Here is a 22,914-nt window from a genome sequence, read left to right as displayed (position 1 = left end):
TCCGAGCGCGTGACGCTCAAGTTGCCTTGCGTCCTCTGCAGGTGTTCCCTACAGGTGAGCTGAGCCGAAGTGCTTTTGTGTCCCGTGCAGGTGATCCGCAAAGGTGAGGTGAGCTGCTGCTGGACCTGCACGCCCTGCAAGGAGAACGAGTTTGTGTTTGACGAGTACACCTGCCGAGCGTGCGAGCTGGGCTCCTGGCCCACCGACGACCTGACAGGTGAGTTTTGCACACGGCCACCGTGCTTGAAACGAACTCAATTAGCTTCACTTAATTGGCTGCAATTCTTTTTCATTGGGATTGTCGGTGGTGGAGAGCAGCTTTTAGAAATGTATTCCTCCTCCTCCTCTGTGCGGCAGAGCAGCCATGTTGCTTGTTATTCATTCAGCGGCTCATTATGCCAGCTGCTGCTCGCCAGCCGCTGATTAAAACATGAAAAGAATCCCGCTCCGTGACGGAGAACAAAAGGCTCCTCTCTTTAATGAAGCCGACACCTTTCACACATTTAAAGAGTCTCCGCCACCGGGTTGCCAGATGTGCCGCGACTCTTACTTTGCTGCGGGCTTTCTTTGACTAAGACTTTGCAGCAAACGACGATTTTGATCGTCGACTAGTTTAACGAATAGTCGACCCATCAAGGAATTCATTACAAAGCGAACACAAATCCAGGGGTGTCCCAAGTGCTGCCTGATTTATCATACCCAAAAAAAAAGTGGAATAAAAGAGCAAAGAGGTGAATTGTGACGAGAAAAAAGTTGCAATGTTGGCTCAAATAACACAAAGCTGACATGCAGGCTGTCATGACTCAAAAATAATAATGAATAGAAAACAATGTTGCTATGAATTATTGACATATTTAATGCTCCAACTACTTCACATCAAATATTACACATTGAAATATGTTTGGGGGGAAATGAAATGACAGATCTAAAGTTGATTTAAAAAATAATAAATGACTCATTTATTATGATTGAGACCCGGGACTCGACACTGGAGGGTACGCCTGAACCGGAATCATGTATTGGTTTTGAAAACCCCAAATGTCCGAATGGCCCCGCATGTTGTGTCACACGGAGGAGAGAGAAAGAAGGAGGAAGATGGCAGCGACGGCCGTTAAGCCTCAACACAAACAGGCAATTTCCGGGACAATAGAGGAGAAAAACAGGGAGATTGACTTGGAAAAGTTGGAATAATGGAGGCCAGGGTGGAAGAGAAGGTAATCCTGAGAATACAAGCAGCAGCCGGGACCCAACAAATAAATACAATACAAAACAGGCAGCAGCCAGGACAAAAATAAACAAAACAGGCAGCAGCCAGGACAAAACAATTTAAATAAAACAAAAAACAAGCAGCAACCAGGACAAAAAAATGTAAATAAAAAAAAACAAGCAGCAGCCAGGACAAAAAAAACAAATAAAAATCAAAACAAAACAACCAGCAGCGGGGACCAAAACTAAACAAAAATTAAGAAAACAGGCAGCAGCCAGGACAAAAATAAACAAAACAAGCAGCAGCCAGGACAAAAAAAAAAAAAAAAATCAAAACAAAACAAGCAGCAGCGGGGACCAAAACACTAAATAAAAATTAAGAAAACAGGCAGCAGCCAGGACAAAACAATTTAAATAATACAAAAAACAAGCAGCAACCAGGACAAAAAAATGTAAATAAAAAAAAACAAGCAGCAGCCAGGACAAAAAAACAAATAAAAATCAAAACAAAACAACCAGCAGCGGGGACCAAAAAACTAAATAAAAATTAAGAAAACAAGCAGCAGCCAGGACAAAAAAATTATCATTTTGAAAAAAATCAGCAGCATCCAGGACAAAAGAAAATGAAAAGGAAAAAGCAGAAGCCAGGACAAAAACAAACAAACAAGCAAAAAAAAAAGAAAATAAACAAGCAGCAGCCAGGACAAAAGAAAAAGAAAAAGAAAAAGAAAAAGCAGCAGCAGCCAGGACAAAAAAAAAATGTATATATAAATAAAAAATAAAATAAACAAGCAGCAGCCAGGACAAAAAACAACAAACAAATAAAAATCAAAACAAAACAAGCAGCAGCGGGGACCAAAAAACTAAATAATAATTTGAAAAAAATAAGCAGCAGCCAGGACAAAAAAATAATAATAATAATAAAAAATAAAAAAAAAACAAGCAGCAGTAAGGAGAAAAATAATAATAATTTGAAATAAATCAGCAGCAGCCAGGACAAAATAAAAATAAAAAGAACAAGCAGCAGTCAGGACAAAAAAAACAAGGAAAAAATAAAAATAAAACAAGGAGCAGTCAGGACAAAAAAAACAACAAAAACAAGCAGCAGCCAGGACAAAAAAAAACCCCAAAAAACAAGTAGCAGGCAGGACAAAAAACAACAACAAAAACAAAAACAACCAAGCAGCAGCCAGGACAAAAAAAACAAAAAAACAAAAAAAAAAAACATAAGGACAGAAAAAAAATAAAAAAACAGGCAGCAGCCAGGACAACAAAAAATAAAAAATAAACAAGCTGGAGCCAGGACAAAATAATAATAAAAAATAAGCAGCAGACAGGATAAAATCCTTAAGAGGATTTCTATAAGGTCCTTCCTGTGGCTGGACAAGATCTAAGAAACCGACACCTCTACGGCGCATCTCATGGTACACAGTGGAGGTTTACAAACACACAATGGAGGTTTACAAACACACAGTGGAGGTTTACAAGCACACAGTGGAGGTTTACAAACACACAGTGGAGGTTTACAAACACACAGTGGAGGTTTACAAGCACACAGTGGAGGTTTACAAGCACACAGTGGAGGTTTACAAGCACACAGTGGAGGTTTACAAACACACAATGGAGGTTTACAAGCACACAGTGGAGGTTTACAAGCACACAGTGGAGGTTTACAAACACACAGTGGAGGTTTACAAGCACACAGTGGAGGTTTACAAGCACACAGTGGAGGTTTACAAGCACACAGTGGAGGTTTACAAGCACACAGTGGAGGTTTACAAACACACAGTGGAGGTTTACAAGCACACAGTGGAGGTTTACAAACACACAGTGGAGGTTTACAAACACACAGTGGAGGTTTACAAGCACACAGGGGAGGTTTACAAGCACACAGTGGAGGTTTACAAGCACACAGTGGAGGTTTACAAACACACAGTGGAGGTTTACAAGCACACAGTGGAGGTTTACAAACACACAGTGGAGGTTTACAAGCACACAGTGGAGGTTTACGAGCACACAGTGGAGGTTTACAAACACACAGTGGAGGTTTACAAGCACACAGTGGAGGTTTACAAGCACACAGTGGAGGTTTACAAGCACACAGTGGAGGTTTACAAGCACACAGGGGAGGTTTACAAGCACACAGTGGAGGTTTACAAGCACACAGTGGAGGTTTACAAACACACAGTGGAGGTTTACAAGCACACAGTGGAGGTTTACAAACACACAGTGGAGGTTTACAAACACACAGTGGAGGTTTACAAGCACACAGTGGAGGTTTACAAGCACACAGTGGAGGTTTACAAACACACAGTGGAGGTTTACAATCACACAGTGGAGGTTTACAAACACACAGTGGAGGTTTACAAACACACAGTGGAGGTTTACAAACACACAATGGAGGTTTACAAGCACACAGTGGAGGTTTACAAGCACACAGTGGAGGTTTACAAGCACACAATGGAGGTTTACAAACACACAATGGAGGTTTACAAACACACAGTGGAGGTTTACAAGCACACAGTGGAGGTTTACAAACACACAGTGGAGGTTTACAAGCACACAGTGGAGGTTTACAAGCACACAGTGGAGGTTTACAAACACACAGTGGAGGTTTACAATCACACAGTGGAGGTTTACAATCACACAGTGGAGGTTTACAAACACACAGTGGAGGTTTACAAACACACAGTGGAGGTTTACAAACACACAGTGGAGGTTTACAAACACACAGTGGAGGTTTGCAAGCACACAGTGGAGGTTTACAAGCACACAGTGGAGGTTTACAAACACACAGTGGAGGTTTACAAACACACAGTGGAGGTTTACAAGCACACAGTGGAGGTTTACAAACACACAGTGGAGGTTTACAATCACACAGTGGAGGTTTAAAAACACACAGTGGAGGTTTACAAACACACAATGGAGGTTTACAAGCACACAGTGGAGGTTTACAAGCACACAGGGGAGGTTTACAAGCACACAGTGGAGGTTTACAAGCACACAGTGGAGGTTTACAAACACACAGTGGAGGTTTACAAGCACACAGTGGAGGTTTACAAACACACAGTGGAGGTTTACAAACACACAGTGGAGGTTTACAAACACACAGTGGAGGTTTACAAGCACACAGTGGAGGTTTACAAGCACACAGTGGAGGTTTACAAACACACAGTGGAGGTTTACAATCACACAGTGGAGGTTTACAAACACACAGTGGAGGTTTACAAACACACAGTGGAGGTTTACAAACACACAGTGGAGGTTTACAAGCACACAGTGGAGGTTTACAAACACACAGTGGAGGTTTACAATCACACAGTGGAGGTTTACAAACACACAGTGGAGGTTTAAAAACACACAGTGGAGGTTTACAAACATACAATGGAGGTTTACAAGCACACAGTGGAGGTTTACAAACACACAGTGGAGGTTTACAAACACACAGTGGAGGTTTACAAGCACACAGTGGAGGTTTACAAACACACAGTGGAGGTTTACAAACACACAGTGGAGGTTTACAATCACACAGTGGAGGTTTACAAACACACAGTGGAGGTTTACAAACACACAGTGGAGGTTTACAAACACACAGTGGAGGTTTACAAACACACAGTGGAGGTTTGCAAGCACACAGTGGAGGTTTACAAGCACACAGTGGAGGTTTACAAACACACAGTGGAGGTTTACAAACACACAGTGGAGGTTTACAAGCACACAGTGGAGGTTTACAAACACACAGTGGAGGTTTACAATCACACAGTGGAGGTTTACAAACACACAGTGGAGGTTTAAAAACACACAGTGGAGGTTTACAAACACACAATGGAGGTTTACAAGCACACAGTGGAGGTTTACAAACACACAGTGGAGGTTTACAAGCACACAGTGGAGGTTTACAAGCACACAGTGGAGGTTTACAAACACACAGTGGAGGTTTACAAACACACAGTGGAGGTTTACAAACACACAGTGGAGGTTTACAAACACACAGTGGAGGTTTACAAGCACACAGTGGAGGTTTACAAGCACACAGTGGAGGTTTACAAACACACAGTGGAGGTTTACAAGCACACAGTGGAGGTTTACAAGCACACAGTGGAGGTTTACAAGCACACAGTGGAGGTTTACAAGCACACAGTGGAGGTTTACAAGCACACAGTGGAGGTTTACAAACACACAGTGGAGGTTTACAAGCACACAGTGGAGGTTTACAAACACACAGTGGAGGTTTACAAGCACACAGTGGAGGTTTACAAACACACAGTGGAGGTTTACAAGCACACAGTGGAGGTTTACAAACACACAGTGGAGGTTTACAAACACACAGTGGAGGTTTACAAACACACAGTGGAGGTTTACAAACACACAGTGGAGGTTTACAAACACACAGTGGAGGTTTACAAGCACACAGTGGAGGTTTACAAGCACACAGTGGAGGTTTACAAACACACAGTGGAGGTTTACAAACACACAGTGGAGGTTTACAAGCCGTCTGCCTTTTGCTTGATAAGATCAAAGACAGCTTTTGTCTTCAGACCATTCAGTTGTGATATAACTGATATACAATTACTCTGACGCCAGTCTTGATTAATCACAATTCATCATTTCATGTTTTATTGATGACTAAAAGGAAACTAATGTTGTTGTGCAACTCCAGGATGTGACCCCATCCCAGTGGAGTACCTGCGGTGGGGAGACCCCGAACCCATCGGCGCCGTGGTCTTCGCCTGCCTGGGACTGATGGCCACCTTCTTTGTCACCGCTGTTTTCATCAGGTCTCGAACTCGTCCTCTCCAAGTCCCTTGTTTGTCTAGCATCTGATGTCGCATACCCCCCCCCCCGGTCTTCAGGTTCCGAGACACCCCGGTGGTGAAGTCCTCCAGCCGAGAACTGTGCTACATAATACTGGCCGGCATCTGCTTGGGCTACCTGTGCACCTTCAGCCTGATCGCCAAACCACACGTGGTCCATTGCTACCTCCAACGTCTGGGCATCGGTCTGTCGCCCGCCATGAGCTACTCTGCGCTGGTCACCAAGGTGAGGGCTCAAGATGTGTGTGAATGCACCACAAAGGTAATGGAACGTAAGAAAAAAAGGTAGAAATAGTTTGTGTTGAAGTGCTGAAACTGAACCGAAATGTAGAAACCTAACAGAAGTTGTGCTGATATATAGTGAAGATGTCAGATGCTTCTAAGGGGAGGAGGGTCATAAACTGCTGCTGCTTGGTCATAAACGCAGTTCCAACAAAAAGGTGCTTGGGGCGGTGTCAGGTTTGCCTCCTCTCTGCTTGTAGATTTCGTGTCCTTCCTGTGGCTGTCCAATAAATCAAAGAAACCGACACCTCCACGGCGCATCCCATCGCACACAGTGGAGATTTACAAGCTGTCTAGCTGTTTAGCTCCGAATATTAGAAACTAGCTCCAATGCTGGCTTGAAATTGTACCACGCTAACAGAGGAACAGCTAGCATACGTTTAAGATGGTACCAAGTAACAAAATCCATTCAGGCGACAATAGATGAAATCAGCTCAATTGCTAGCATAAAATGTGAGCATGTTAACATTAGCAATGTAACAGGTGAACAGCTAGCATACTTATAAGATGTCACCAGGTAAAAAAAAATCATGATATCTAGGCGACAAAGTATGAAATCAGCTCAAATGCTAGCATAAAACATTAGCATGCTAACATTAGCAATGTAATAACGGGAATAGCTAACAAAATTCTAAGATGGCACCAGGTAAATTGAGGATAATGAAGTTAAAAAGTACAGAATGTGTTAAAATGTTACCATGCTAACATTAGCATGTTAAAACTAGCATGCAAACATTAGCATGCTGATAGGGAACCAGATAGCATTAATATTAGATGGTGCCAATTAAAAAAAAATGGTTGTTAAATTAGGTCAGATGCTAGCGTAAATGCTAACATTAGTAACAGGGGACCAGCTAGCATACTTCTAAGATGGCACCAAGTAAACCTATGATAATGAAGTGCAAAAGTACGGAATTTGTTAAATTGCTAGCATGCTAACATTAGCATGTTAAAATTGGCATGAAAACATTAGCAATGTAATAACAGGGGAATAGCTAACAAACTTCTAAGATTGCACCAAGTAAATCGAGGATAATGAAGTTAAAAAGCACAGAATGTGTTAAAATGCTAGCCTGCTAACATTAGCATGTTAAAACTAGCATGCAAACACTAGCATGCTAATAGGGAACCAGCTAGCATACTTACAAGATGGCGCCAATTAAAAAAAAAACCTGGTTGTTAAATTAGGTCAGATGCTAGCGTAAATGCTAACATTAGTAACAAGGGACCAGTTAGCCTACTTCTAAGATGGCACCAAGTAAACCCATGATAATGAAGTGCAAAAGTACGGAATTTGTTAAAATGCTAGCATGCTATCATTAGCATGTTAAAATTAGCATGTAAACATTAGCATGCTGATAGGGAACCAGCTAGCCTACATATAAGATGGCACCAAGTACATCTACGATAATGAATTTCAAAAGTACGGAATTTGTTAAAATGCTAGCACGCTAACATTAGCATGTTAAAATGATCATGTAAACATTAGCATGCTGATAGGGAACCAGCTAGTCTACATATAAGATGGCACCAAGTACATCCATGATAATGAATTTCAAAAGTACGGAATTTGTTAAAATGCTAGCATGCTAACATTAGCATGTTAAAATTAGCATGTAAACATTAGCATGCTGATAGGGAACCAGGTAGTCTACATATAAGATGGCACCAAGTACATCCATGATAATGAATTTCAAAAGTGCGGAATTTGTTAAAATGCTAGCACGCTAACATTAGCATGTTAAAATTAGCATGTAAACATTAGCATGCTGATAGGGAACCAGCTAGTCTACATATAAGATGGCACCAAGTACATCCATGATAATGAATTTCAAAAGTACGGAATTTGTTCAAATGCTAGCACGCTAACATTAGCATGCTGATAGGGAACCAGCTAGCCTACATATAAGATGGCACCAAGTACATCCATGATAATGAATTTCAAAAGTACAGAATTTGTTAAAATGCTAGCATGCTAACATTAGCATGTTAAAATTAGAATGTAAACATTAGCATGCTGATAGGGAACCAGCTAGCCTACATATAAGATGGCACCAAGTACATCCATGATAATGCAGTTAAAAAGTAAAGAATTAGTTGAAATGCTAGCACGCTAACATTAGCATGTTAAAATTAGCATGTAAACATTAGCATGCTGATAGGAAACCAGCTAGTCTACATATAAGATGGCACCAAGTATATCCATGACAATGAATTTCAAAAGTACCGAATTTGTTAAAATGCTAGCACGCTAACATTAGCATGTTAAAATTAGCATGTAAACATTAGCATGCTGATAGGGAACCAGCTAGCCTACATATAAGATGGCACCAAGTACATCCATGATAATGAATTTCAAAAGTACAGAATTTGTTAAAATGCTAGCATGCTAACATTAGCATGTTAAAATTAGAATGTAAACATTAGCATGCTGATAGGGAACCAGCTAGCCTACATATAAGATGGCACCAAGTACATCCATGATAATGCAGTTAAAAAGTATAGAATTAGTTGAAATGCTAGCACGCAAACATTAGCATGTTAAAATTAGCATGTAAACATTAGCATGCTGATAGGGAACCAGCTAGTCTACACATAAGGTGGCACCAAGTATATCCATGACAATGAATTTCAAAAGTACCGAATTTGTTAAAATGCTAGCACGCTAACATTAGCATGTTAAAATTAGCATGTAAACATTAGCATGCTGATAGGGAACCAGCTTGTCTACATATAAGGTGGCACCAAGTACATCCATGATAATGCAGTTAAAAAGTATAGAATTAGTTGAAATGCTAGCACGCTAACATTAGCATGTTAAAATTAGCATGTAATCATTAGCATGCTGATAGGGAACCAGCTAGTCTACATATAAGATGGCACCAAGTACATCCATGATAATGAATTTCAAAAGTGTGGAATTTGTTAAAATGCTAGCACGCTAACATTAGCATGTTAAAATTAGCATCTAATCATTAGCATGCTGATAGGGACCCAGCTAGTCTACATATAAGATGGCACCAAGTACATCCATGATAATGCAGTTAAAAAGTATAGAATTAGTTGAAATGCTAGCACGCTAACATTGGTATGTTAAAATTAGCATGTAAACATTAGCATGCTGTTAGGGAACCAGCTAGCCTACATATAAGATGGCACCAAGTACATCCATGATAATGAATTTCAAAAGTACAGAATTTGTTAAAATGCTAGCACGCTAACATCAGCATGTTAAAATTAGCATGTAAACATTAGCATGCTGATAGGGAACCGGCTAGCCTACATATAAGATGGCACCAAGTACATCCATGATAATGCAGTTAAAAAGTATAGAATTAGTTGAAATGCTAGCACGCTAACATTAGCATGTTAAAATTAGCATGTAAACATTAGCATGCTGATAGGGAACCGGCTAGTGTACATATAAGATGGCACCAAGTACATCCATGATAATGAATTTCAAAAGTACGGAATTTGTTAAAATGCTAGCACGCTAACATTAACATGTTAAAATTAACATGTAAACATTAGCATGCTGATAGGGAACCAGCTAGTCTACATATAAGATGGCACCAAGTACATCCATGATAATGCAGTTAAAAAGTATAGAATTAGTTGAAATGCTAGCACGCTAACATTGGTATGTTAAAATTAGCATGTAAACATTAGCATGCTGATAGGGAACCAGCTAGCCTACATATAAGATGGCACCAAGTACATCCATGATAATGAATTTTAAAAGTATAGAATTAGTTGAAATGCTAACATGCTAACATTAGCATGTTAAAATTTGCATGTAATCATTAGCATGCTGATAGGAAACCAGCTAGTCTACATATAAGATGGCACCAAGTACATCCATGATAATGAATTTCAAAAGTGCGGAATTTGTTAAAATGCTAGCACGCTAACATTAGCATGTTAAAATGTTGACTTGTGTCCTTAGACCAACCGCATCGCACGCATCCTGGCAGGCAGCAAGAAGAAGATCTGCACCAAGAAGCCTCGCTTCATGTCCGCCTGCGCCCAGCTGCTCATCGCCTTCCTGCTCATCCTGCTGCAGCTGGCCATCATTGTGGCCCTCTTCCTCATGGAGCCCCCGCAGGTACTTCCTGGGGGCCCCAACTCACAACTCTTAGCATTCTCAAGCTAGCATGCTAGCTTTTTGGCTAATGGTGCACATGTTCACCTCAGCCTCAAAAATGTTATTGGACTGGTTAGCATTAGCATGCTAGCTCTTTTTTAGCTATTTTTTCAGTCATATTTTTTGTTGATGCATGTTAACGTTAGCATGCTAACATTTTAAAAAAACATTTTTTTAGCAAAATATATTACCTTTCGGGATTTTTTTAGTATATAATATGATACGTCGGGATAATCAAGAATGAATGGAATGGGAATCGGACCAAATTGTTAGGTGCCCAAAGATTTAAAAATGTTTTACCCTAACCCTAAGATCCATAGTGGATCTAACATAATAGTGAGAGTCCAGTCCATAGTGGATCTAACATAATAGTGAGAGTCCAGTCCATAGTGGATCTAACATAATAGTGTGAGAGTCCAGTCCATAGTGGATCTAACATAATAGTGAGAGTCCAGTCCATAGTGGATCTAACATAATAGTGAGAGTTCAGTCCATAGTGGATCTAACATAATAGTGAGAGTCCAGTCCATAGTGGATCTAACATAATAGTGAGAGTCCAGTCCATAGTGGATCTAACATAATAGTGAGAGTCCAGTCCATAGTGGATCTGACATAATAGTGTGAGAGTCCAGTCCATAGTGGATCCAACATAATAGTGTGAGAGTCCAGTCCATAGTGGATCTAACATAATAGTGAGAGTTCAGTCCATAGTGGATCTAACATAATAGTGTGAGAGTCCAGTCCATAGTGGATCTAACATAGTAGTGAGAGTCCAGTCCATAGAGGATCTAACATAATAGTGTGAGAGTCCAGTCCATAGTGGATCTAACATAATAGTGAGAGTCCAGTCCATAGTGGATCCAACATAATAGTGAGAGTCCAGTCCATAGTGGATCTAACATAATAGTGAGAGTCCAGTCCATAGTGGATCTAACATAATAGTGAGAGTTCAGTCCATAGTGGATCTAACATAATAGTGAGAGTCCAGTCCATAGTGGATCTAACATAATAGTGAGAGTTCAGTCCATAGTGGATCTAACATAATAGTGAGAGTCCAGTCCATAGTGGATCTAACATAATAGTGAGAGTCCAGTCCATAGTGGATCTAACATAATAGTGAGAGTTCAGTCCATAGTGGATCTAACATAATAGTGAGAGTCCAGTCCATAGTGGATCTAACATAATAGTGAGAGTCCAGTCCATAGTGGATCTGACATAATAGTGTGAGAGTCCAGTCCATAGTGGATCTAACATAATAGTGTGAGAGTCCAGTCCATAGTGGATCTAACATAATAGTGAGAGTCCAGTCCATAGTGGATCCAACATAATAGTGTGAGAGTCCAGTCCATAGTGGATCTAACATAATAGTGAGAGTCCAGTCCATAGTGGATCCAACATAATAGTGAGAGTCCAGTCCATAGTGGATCTAACATAATAGTGAGAGTCCAGTCCATAGTGGATCTAACATAATAGTGAGAGTCCAGTCCATAGTGGATCTAACATAATAGTGAGAGTCCAGTCCATAGTGGATCTAACATAATAGTGAGAGTCCAGTCCATAGTGGATCTAACATAATAGTGTGAGAGTCCAGTCCATAGTGGATCTAACATAATAGTGAGAGTCCAGTCCATAGTGGATCTAACATAATAGTGAGAGTTCAGTCCATAGTGGATCTAACATAATAGTGAGAGTCCAGTCCATAGTGGATCTAACATAATAGTGAGAGTCCAGTCCATAGTGGATCTAACATAATAGTGAGAGTCCAGTCCATAGTGGATCTGACATAATAGTGTGAGAGTCCAGTCCATAGTGGATCCAACATAATAGTGTGAGAGTCCAGTCCATAGTGGATCTAACATAATAGTGAGAGTTCAGTCCATAGTGGATCTAACATAATAGTGTGAGAGTCCAGTCCATAGTGGATCTAACATAGTAGTGAGAGTCCAGTCCATAGAGGATCTAACATAATAGTGTGAGAGTCCAGTCCATAGTGGATCTAACATAATAGTGAGAGTCCAGTCCATAGTGGATCCAACATAATAGTGAGAGTCCAGTCCATAGTGGATCTAACATAATAGTGAGAGTCCAGTCCATAGTGGATCTAACATAATAGTGAGAGTTCAGTCCATAGTGGATCTAACATAATAGTGAGAGTCCAGTCCATAGTGGATCTAACATAATAGTGAGAGTTCAGTCCATAGTGGATCTAACATAATAGTGAGAGTCCAGTCCATAGTGGATCTAACATAATAGTGAGAGTCCAGTCCATAGTGGATCTAACATAATAGTGAGAGTTCAGTCCATAGTGGATCTAACATAATAGTGAGAGTCCAGTCCATAGTGGATCTAACATAATAGTGAGAGTCCAGTCCATAGTGGATCTGACATAATAGTGTGAGAGTCCAGTCCATAGTGGATCTAACATAATAGTGTGAGAGTCCAGTCCATAGTGGATCTAACATAATAGTGAGAGTCCAGTCCATAGTGGATCCAACATAATAGTGTGAGAGTCCAGTCCATAGTGGATCTAACATAATAGTGAGAGTCCAGTCCATAGTGGATCCAACATAATAGTGAGAGTCCAGTCCATAGTGGATCTAACATAATAGTGAGAGTCCAGTCCATAGTGGATCTAACATAATAGTGAGAGTCCAGTCCATAGTGGATCTAACATAATAGTGTGAGAGTCCAGTCCATAGTGGATTTAACATAATAGTGTGAGTCCATTCCATAGTGGATCTAACATAATAGTGAGAGTCCAGTCCATAGTGGATCTAACATAATAGTGTGAGAGTCCAGTCCATAGTGGATCTAACATAATAGTGAGAGTCCAGTCCAAAGTGGATCCAACATAATAGTGAGAGTCCAGTCCATAGTGGATCTAACATAATAGTGTGAGAGTCCAGTCCATAGTGGATCTAACATAATAGTGAGAGTCCAGTCCATAGTGGATCTAACATAATAGTGAGAGTCCAGTCCATAGTGGATCTAACATAATAGTGAGAGTCCAGTCCAAAGTGGATCTAACATAATAGTGAGAGTCCTGTCCATAGTGGATCTAACATAATAGTGTGAGAGTCCAGTCCAAAGTGGATCTAACATAATAGTGAGAGTCCAGTCCATAGTGGATCTAACATAATAGTGAGAGTCCAGTCCATAGTGGATCTAACATAATAGTGAGAGTCCAGTCCATAGTGGATCTAACATAATAGTGAGAGTCCAGTCCATAGTGGATCTAACATAATAGTGAGAGTCCAGTCCATAGTGGATCTAACATAATATTGTGAGAGTCCAGTCCATAGTGGATCTAACATAATAGTGTGAGAGTCCAGTCCATAGTGGATCTAACATAATAGTGTGAGAGTCCAGTCCAAAGTGGATCTAACATAATAGTGAGAGTCCAGTCCATAGTGGATCTAACATAATAGTGAGAGTCCAGTCCATAGTGGATCTAACATAATAGTGAGAGTCCAGTCCATAGTGGATCTAACATAATAGTGAGAGTCCAGTCCATAGTGGATCTAACATAATAGTGAGAGTCCAGTCCATAGTGGATCTAACATAATATTGTGAGAGTCCAGTCCATAGTGGATCTAACATAATAGTGTGAGAGTCCAGTCCATAGTGGATCTAACATAATAGTGAGAGTCCAGTCCATAGTGGATCTAACATAATAGTGTGAGAGTCCAGTCCATAGTGGATCTAACATAATAGTGAGAGTCCAGTCCATAGTGGATCTAACATAATAGTGAGAGTCCAGTCCATAGTGGATCTAACATAATAGTGAGAGTCCAGTCCGTAGTGGATCTAACATAATAGTGAGAGTCCAGTCCATAGTGGATCTAACATAATAGTGAGAGTCCAGTCCATAGTGGATCTAACATAATAGTGAGAGTCCAGTCCAAAGTGGATCTAACATAATAGTGAGAGTCCAGTCCAAAGTGGATCCAACATAATAGTGAGAGTCCAGTCCATAGTGGATCTAACATAATAGTGAGAGTCCAGTCCATAGTGGATCTAACATAATAGGGAGAGTCCAGTCCATAGTGGATCTAACATAATAGTGAGAGTCCAGTCCAAAGTGGATCTAACATAATAGTGAGAGTCTAGTCCATAGTGGATCTAACATAATAGTGAGAGTCCAGTCCAAAGTGGATCCAACATAATAGTGAGAGTCCAGTCCAAAGTGGATCTAACATAATAGGGAGAGTCCAGTCCATAGTGGATCTAACATAATAGTGAGAGTCCAGTCCATAGTGGATCTAACATAATAGTGAGAGTCCAGTCCATAGTGGATCTAACATAATATTGTGAGAGTCCAGTCCATAGTGGATCTAACATAATAGTGAGAGTCCAGTCCATAGTGGATCTAACATAATAGTGAGAGTCCAGTCCATAGTGGATCCAACATAATAGTGAGAGTCCAGTCCATAGTGGATCTAACATAATAGTGTGAGAGTCCAGTCCATAGTGGATCTAACATAATAGTGAGAGTCCAGTCCATAGTGGATCTAACATAATAGTGAGAGTCCAGTCCAAAGTGGATCTAACATAATAGTGAGAGTCCAGTCCAAAGTGGATCTAACATAATAGTGAGAGTCCAGTCCATAGTGGATCTAACATAATAGTGAGAGTCCAGTCCATAGTGGATCTAACATAATAGTGAGAGTCCAGTCCAAAGTGGATCCAACATAATAGTGAGAGTCCAGTCCAAAGTGGATCTAACATAATAGTGAGAGTCCAGTCCAAAGTGGATCCAACATAATAGTGAGAGTCCAGTCCATAGTGGATCTAACATAATAGTGAGAGTCCAGTCCATAGTGGATCTAACATAATAGGGAGAGTCCAGTCCATAGTGGATCTAACATAATAGTGAGAGTCCAGTCCAAAGTGGATCTAACATAATAGTGAGAGTCCAGTCCAAAGTGGATCTAACATAATAGTGAGAGTCCAGTCCAAAGTGGATCCAACATAATAGTGAGAGTCCAGTCCATAGTGGATCTAACATAATAGTGAGAGTCCAGTCCATAGTGGATCTAACATAATAGGGAGAGTCCAGTCCATAGTGGATCTAACATAATAGTGAGAGTCCAGTCCAAAGTGGATCTAACATAATAGTGAGAGTCTAGTCCATAGTGGATCTAACATAATAGTGAGAGTCCAGTCCAAAGTGGATCTAACATAATAGGGAGAGTCCAGTCCATAGTGGATCTAACATAATAGTGAGAGTCCAGTCCATAGTGGATCTAACATAATAGTGAGAGTCCAGTCCAAAGTAGATCTAACATAATAGTGAGAGTCCAGTCCATAGTGGATCTAACATAATAGTGAGAGTCCAGTCCATAGTGGATCAAACATAATAGTGAGAGTCCAGTCCAAAGTGGATCTAACATAATAGTGAGAGTCCAGTCCATAGTGGATCTAACATAATAGTGAGAGTCCAGTCCATAGTGGATCTAGTGAATATAGGACGGAGTTAGACCGTGTTTTATTTTCTACCTAAGTAGTAAAACCTTGAGAAGGTTGGTGATGTTTCCCATGGTCTAGAAGAGGATCACGATGCACTCAAGTCCCCCTCGGTGCCCCCACAGGTGATCCACGACCACCCCAGCATCCAGCAGGTCAACCAGATCTGCAACACCAACAACCTGGGAGTGGTGGCTCCTCTGGGCTACAACGGCCTGCTCATCCTCAGCTGCACCTTCTACGCCTTCAAGGTAGACACCACACCTTCATCTTGCAGTCTGCACGACCTCGGTCTTGCTATCTTCTACATCCGGGGTCACCAAGGTCGCCCGTAAGGACCAGATGAGTCGCCCGCTGGCCTGTTCTAAAAATAGCTCAAATAGCAGCACTTACCAGTGAGCTGCCTCTATTTTTTAAATTGTATTTATTTACTAGCAAGCTGGTCTCACTTTGATCCACATTTTTAATTCTAAGAGAGACAAAACTCAAATAGAATTTGAAAATCCAAGAAAATATTTGAAAGACTTGGTCTTCACTTGTTGAAATAAATTCTTTTATTTTTTTACTTTGCTTCTTATAACTTTCAGAAAGACAATTTTACAGAAAAATACAACCTTAAAAATGATTTTAGGATTTTAAACACATTTAACTTTTTACCTTTTAAATTCCTTCCTCTTCTTTCCTGACAATTTAAATCAATGTTCAAGTATTTTTATATTTTTTTTATTGTAAAGAATAATAAATACATTTTAATTTAATTCTTCATTTTAGCTTTGGTTTTTTGGACGAAGAATATTTGTGAAACATGTCTTCAAACTTATTATGATTAAAATAAAATAAAAATATTTTGGCAAATATAGAAAATCTGTAGAATCAAATTTAAATCTTATTTCAAAGTATTTTGAATTTCTTTTAAAATTTTTCTTCTGGAAAATCTAGAAGAAATAATGATTTGTTTTTGTTAGAAATATAGCTTGGTCCAATTTAGTGCAGATTGGATTTTAACTTATTTAAAACACGTCATCAAAATTCTAAAATTAATCTTAATCAGGAAAAATGACTAATGATCTTCCTTAAATTATTTTTTAATTTTTTTCAAAAAGATTCAAATTAGCAAGTTTTTCTCTTCTTTTTTACAGATGAATTTTGAATCTTAAAGAGTGGAAATTTTAGATAAACTACGTTTCAAAATGTAATTTTCATTTTTTTTCCTGTTTTCTCCTCTTTTAAACCGTTCAATTAAGATGTTCCATAAATTATTTTTTTAATTTTTTCAAAAACATTCGAATTAGCAAGTTTTTCTCTTCTTTTTTACAGATGAATTTTGAATTTAAAAGAATGGAAAATAAAGATAAACTAAGTTTCAAAATTTCCATCCATCCATTATCTACCGCTTATTCCCTTTTGGGGTCGCGGGGGCGCTGGCGCCTATCTCGGCTATAATCAGACGGAAGGCAGTGTACACCCTGGACAAGTCGCCACCTTCTCGCGGGGCCTATGTTTCAAAATGTAATTTTCATTTTTTTCCTGTTTTCTCCTCTTTTAAACCGTTCAATTAAGATGTTCCATAAATTATTTTTTAAATTTTTTCAAAAAGATTCAAATTAGCAAGTTTTTCTCTTCTTTTTTACAGTTGAATTTTGAATCTTAAAGAGTGAAAAATAAAGATAAACTATGTTTCAAAATTTCCATCCATCCATTATCTACCACTTTTGAGGTCGCGGGGGGCGCTGGCGCCTATCTCAGCTACAATCGGACAGAAGGCAGGGTACACCCTGGACAAGTCGCCACCTTCTCGCGGGGTCTATGTTCCAAAATGTAATTTTCATTTTTTTCCTGTTTTCACCTCTTTTAAACCATTCAATTTAGTCTTTTTTTCATCATTTATTCTCTACAAAAAACCTTCCGTAAAAGGTACAAAATGTACGACGGAATGACAGACAGAAATACCCATTTTTATATATATATATATATATATATATAGATTTATTTATTAAAGGTAAATTAAGCAAATTGGCTATTTCTAGCAATTTATTTAAGTGTGTATCAAACTGGTAGCCCTTGGCATTAATCAGTAGCCAAGAAGTAGTTCTTGCTTTCAAAAAGGTTGGTGACCCCTGCTGTATATTGTACTGTGTGTGTGTATATATATATATATATATATATATATTAGGGCTGGGCAACGATTAAAATTTTTAATCAAAGTTAATCGCACTGTTTGTCCGATTAATGGCGATTAACTGCATTGTATACACAAAGCCCAATAATGAATTCAAAAGTAGTGTGTAGTGCACCTTTATTGGAATATTCTCCCACATGAACAAAAGCGCCAAAACATTTGTTGTGCAAACACAATTTAAATCAGTCCTTGTTAAACAGTAGCAGTTAAATAGCATATTTGATGAAAATCAACTCCAAAAATGTAAATACAAACATTTAAGCTTATTGCCACTGCCAGGGTATTTAAGTTATCCTGTTTGTTATGGAAAATAAATATAATCTACATACAAATCTCTGAGCCACAATCATAACATCTGAACAGGCAATTTCTGAGGTAACAGCAGAAACATTTTTTTTATCAGGGATCTTATGTTTAAAAAACCTATATTATAGGTAGTGGGCTGTTTTAGGGAATTTTGGATCAAATTATCCGTAGTAGCAATATTAATAATGTTGTGTTTATTCTGCGTAGTGCACTTAAAATAATTATGACCATATCTAGGAATTGATATGATGGGAATTTTCCCATTGTTTGCTTGGTGCTTTGATAAACTGAAGGCATCATATACATGGTACTATATTGTGATGTTATGAGCCAGGGAATAAAAGAACTACCCTACCCAGCATGCAACAGGAGTGAGGAGCATGTATAGGTTGTGTCGCCATGACGGCATCTTGTATGTTGTGATATGCACGCTCTGAAAGTAAACGTTAAGAACTCAGCCAACACTCCTGGTCTGCATTATTGATAAATAGACAGACAACACATATACTCCGCTGCTTCACAGGCCGCTGGATGTAGACGGCAAAGTATTCCCATGCTAGCTAGCACGCCTCATTCAGTCCAAAACGGCCCGATCTATCCACATCCAGAATTGTCTGGCGGTCGTAAGTGATCCCGGAGTGACCACGCTGTAAGCCAGCCAGGAAATTTGCGGAATTGTCCGGTATTTTTGCCAAATGTTCCATCTTTACCAAGAGCCCCTCCACGCCGAAGTACATCCGGGAGATGCCATCTTGTTAAGAAAAGGCGTTAACAAAATAAAAGCATGTAAACATGTAAAGTTGCAAAAAGTTAGCGGACATCCATTGTTTAATTTCATTAAGACACGCCTCCAGCTGACTACAATCCGGCGTGTTGGTCAGCTTTAGGGGCATGTAGAGTTGGGTGTCATCAGCATAACAGTGAAAGCTAACACCGTATTTGCGTATGATGTCACCTAGCGGCAGCATGTAGATGCCAAAGAGTATAGGGCCAAGGACCGAACCCTGGGGAACTCCACACGTTACCTTAACATAGTCCGAGGTCAGACTGTTATGGGAGACACACTGCATCCTGTCAGTAAGATAAGAGTTAAACCAAGATAGGGCTAAGTCTGACATACCAATTCGTGTTTTGATACGCTCTAATAAAATATTATGATCGACGGTATCGAAAGCAGCGCTAAGATCGAGGAGCAGCAACATAGATGACGCATCAGAATCCATCGTTAGCAATAGATCATTAGTCATTTTTGCGAAGGCTGTCTCCGTAGAGTGATTTGCCCTGAAACCGAATTGAAAGGTTTCACATAGATTGTTAGACGTTAAGTGTTCATTTAGCTGCTCTGCAACAATTTTTTCGATGATTTTCGAAATAAAGGGAAGGTGAGACACCGGTCGGTAGTTTACAATGAGGTCAGGATTGAAGTTTGGTCTTTTAAGGAGAGGATGAATAACCGCTTTTTTGGGGGGGGGACGGCGTGGCGCGGTGGGAGAGTGGCCATGCGCAACCCGAGGGTTCCTGGTTCAATCCCCACCTAGTACCAACCTCGTCACGTCCGTTGTGTCCTGACCAAGACACTTCACGCTTGCTCCTGATGGGTGCTGGTTAGCGCCTTGCATGGCAGCTCCCTCCATCAGCGTGTGAATGTGTGTGTGAATGTGGAAGTAGTGTCAAAGCGCTTTGAGTACCTTGAAGGTAGAAAAGCGCTATACAAGTACAACCCATTTATTTATTTATTTATTTAAACAACATACGCAAATGTGCGATAAAATAATTGTCGGCGTTAATAGATTGATGAGTTAACGCGTAATTAACGCATTAATTTGCCCACCCCTAATATATATATATGTATATACATATATATATATATATATGTATATATGTGTATATGTAATTTTCGGCACCAAAAAAAAGAACCCCAAAAATGAAGGAATGAGTCCTATCTGGGTTTATTTTGAAGTACGCTGCGTATAAAGTGTTTTTTTTGTGTGTGTGCGAGAACTCACGCAGACCGATAAAATAATAATTGAATTGCTGCTGGCTGATCAAGCAAGACCAGCAACTGGAATGTGATTTCCCCAAACGCAAATTAAAGTCCATGCCTGATTTTTTTTGTGGCCTGTAGCCATCAATTTTCTCCACACTGTGAAAAATGGCAGAGTAGAAAGAGAAATAGGATGAAATAAAAATAACAACTAGGGCGCCAGGGGCTCTGCTCATACTTGATAGCATCGAAGCATGATGATGTTTTCCGTGCACTACCTGGCATGCACTATTTAAATGTGCTCAATTCCTACAAAATCGACCGGACAATCAGCAGAAACGACTTGCTTTCTTCCAGACCCGCAACGTTCCCGCTAATTTCAACGAGGCCAAGTACATCGCCTTCACCATGTACACCACCTGTATCATCTGGCTGGCCTTCGTGCCCATCTACTTCGGCTCCAACTACAAGATCATCACCATGTGCTTCAGCGTCAGCCTCAGCGCCACCGTGGCGCTTTGCTGCATGTTCGTGCCCAAGGTAAGTCCATCTTAGACCACAGAACACTTTTCCACTTTGCTTCAGTCCATCTGAGGAGAGCTGGGGCCCAGCGAAGCCGGCAGCGTTTCCGGGTGTTGTTGATAAATGTCTTTGGCTTTGCATTGTAGAGCTTTAACTTGGAATTACAGATACATAGATGGATGGATGGAGGGATGGATGGATGGATGGATGGATGGATGGATGGATGGATGGATGGATGGATGGATGGATGGATGGATGGATGGATGGATGGATGGATGGATGGATGGATGGATAGATAGATAGATAGATAGATAGATAGATAGATAGATAGATAGATAGATAGATAGATAGATAGATAGATAGATAGATAGATAGATAGATAGATAGATAGATAGATAGATAGATAGATAGATAGATAGATAGATAGATAGATAGATAGTACTTTATTGATTCCTTCAGGAGAGTTCCTTCAGGAAAATTACAATTCCAGCAGCAGTGTACAGAGTTGAGATCAATTAAAAAAAAAGTAAACAATAAGAATAAACAATGAGAATAAAAAATAAAAGGCAACAATGGGGATAAAAATACAACAGTAAAATAAGACTATAACAAGAGAAAGTAGGCAGTAGTGACCACGTCATGATGTAGCGACCAACTGTAGTTACGGACAGTGGTTTTCCGAAGTGTTTTTGAGCCCATGTGGTGATATCCTTTACACACTGATGTGGCTTTTAGAGGCAGTACAGCCTGAGCAATCGAAAGTCCGTAATATCGTGGCTTTCGTGCGGTGATTTCTCCAGATTTTGATGATACTACGGACTGTAGATGGTGAAATCCCTAAATTCCTTGCAATAGCTGGTTGAGAAATGTTATTCTTAAGCAAACGCCACACTTTTCTGCCCACCCAGAAGTCCCTTCGGTGCCCTCACAAACGATCAGCTCTCACAAAAATCCTTAACTTTAGCAACCATAAAATAATAAACCCGATGAGAGTGCGGAAATACGACCACATCACACCGGTTCTCAAATCCCTTCACTGGCTTCCTGTTTCACTCAGGATTGAATACAAAGTCTCCCTACTAACTCACCAGTGCCTCCATGGAACTGCCCCCACTCTAGCTCAAAAAACTGCTCACCCCCAAACCTCCTCCAACCTTCGGAGACTGTGGGCTTTCTGCTCTGCCGCTCCCAGTCTGTGGAATGCTCTCCCTGACCACCTGAGGGCACCACAGACTGTGGATGCTTTTAAAAAAGGCGTGAAACCCCTTCTTTTGATAGATTTATGTGTGACTATAAGTTGAAAAGGATTTTCAAATCATTGTATTCTCTTTTTATTTACCATTTACAAAACGTGACAACTTCACTGCTTTTGTAAAAGACAAGTTGTCTGGTATGTTCACTATTTTATTCAAGGACAAACTTGCAATAATAAACATACGTTTAATGTACCCTAATATTTTTGTCATAATAAAGCCAATTGTCAGGCTTGTCCCTGACAGTTTGACTATGTTTTAGTTTTTTCCTCTGCATTTGTCTTTGTTTCCTCTGTGTGTGTAGTGTTTCCTGTCAGCGCTTTTATTTTGTTGGTTTCCTGTCTTTCTCCCTGAGTACTGTGTCCCCTCAACTGTGGCTGATTGGCACCTGGCCACACCTGGTGTCAATCAGCCCGATTCCTATTTAGGCCTGTTTTCTCCTCCAGTCTGTGCTGGATTATTGTCATGTATTGTCGCTCCTGTCGTGTCGTGTTGTGTTAATCTCATTTCTACTTGTCGTTCCTACTGGTGGCATGATTGCAGCATAGCGGTAAGCTGTGAAGTGAAGTGAATTATATTTATATAGCGCTTTTCTCAAGTGACTCAAAGCGCTTTACATAGTGAAACCCAATATCTAAGTTACATTTAAACCAGTGTGGGTGGCACTGGGAGCAGGTGGGTAAAGTGTCTTGCCCAAGGACACAACGGCAGTGACTAGGTTGGTGCAAGCGGGGATCGAACCTGCAACCCTCAAGTTG

At 40.0% G+C, this 22,914-nt stretch overlaps 1 protein-coding gene across 1 annotated transcript in view; it reads left to right on the top strand.

Annotated features, from left to right (window-relative positions):
- The window catches only part of grm5b (glutamate receptor, metabotropic 5b), a 179,813-nt gene that overhangs the window by 147,294 nt on the left and 9,605 nt on the right, over window positions 1-22,914 (top strand). Inside the window, exons 11-16 of the mRNA XM_061919272.1 lie at window positions 91-217; window positions 5,867-5,984; window positions 6,060-6,246; window positions 10,249-10,407; window positions 16,038-16,163; window positions 20,739-20,921. Coding sequence (XP_061775256.1) covers window positions 91-217; window positions 5,867-5,984; window positions 6,060-6,246; window positions 10,249-10,407; window positions 16,038-16,163; window positions 20,739-20,921 — 900 coding nt within the window. The remainder of the gene's footprint in view (window positions 1-90; window positions 218-5,866; window positions 5,985-6,059; window positions 6,247-10,248; window positions 10,408-16,037; window positions 16,164-20,738; window positions 20,922-22,914) is intronic.

This window comes from Nerophis ophidion, linkage group LG13 (assembly GCF_033978795.1).
Source record: "Nerophis ophidion isolate RoL-2023_Sa linkage group LG13, RoL_Noph_v1.0, whole genome shotgun sequence".
Lineage (NCBI taxonomy): Eukaryota > Metazoa > Chordata > Actinopteri > Syngnathiformes > Syngnathidae > Nerophis > Nerophis ophidion.
Note: the sequence above shows the minus strand (reverse complement) of the source record. Positions and strands in the feature narration are given on the sequence as shown.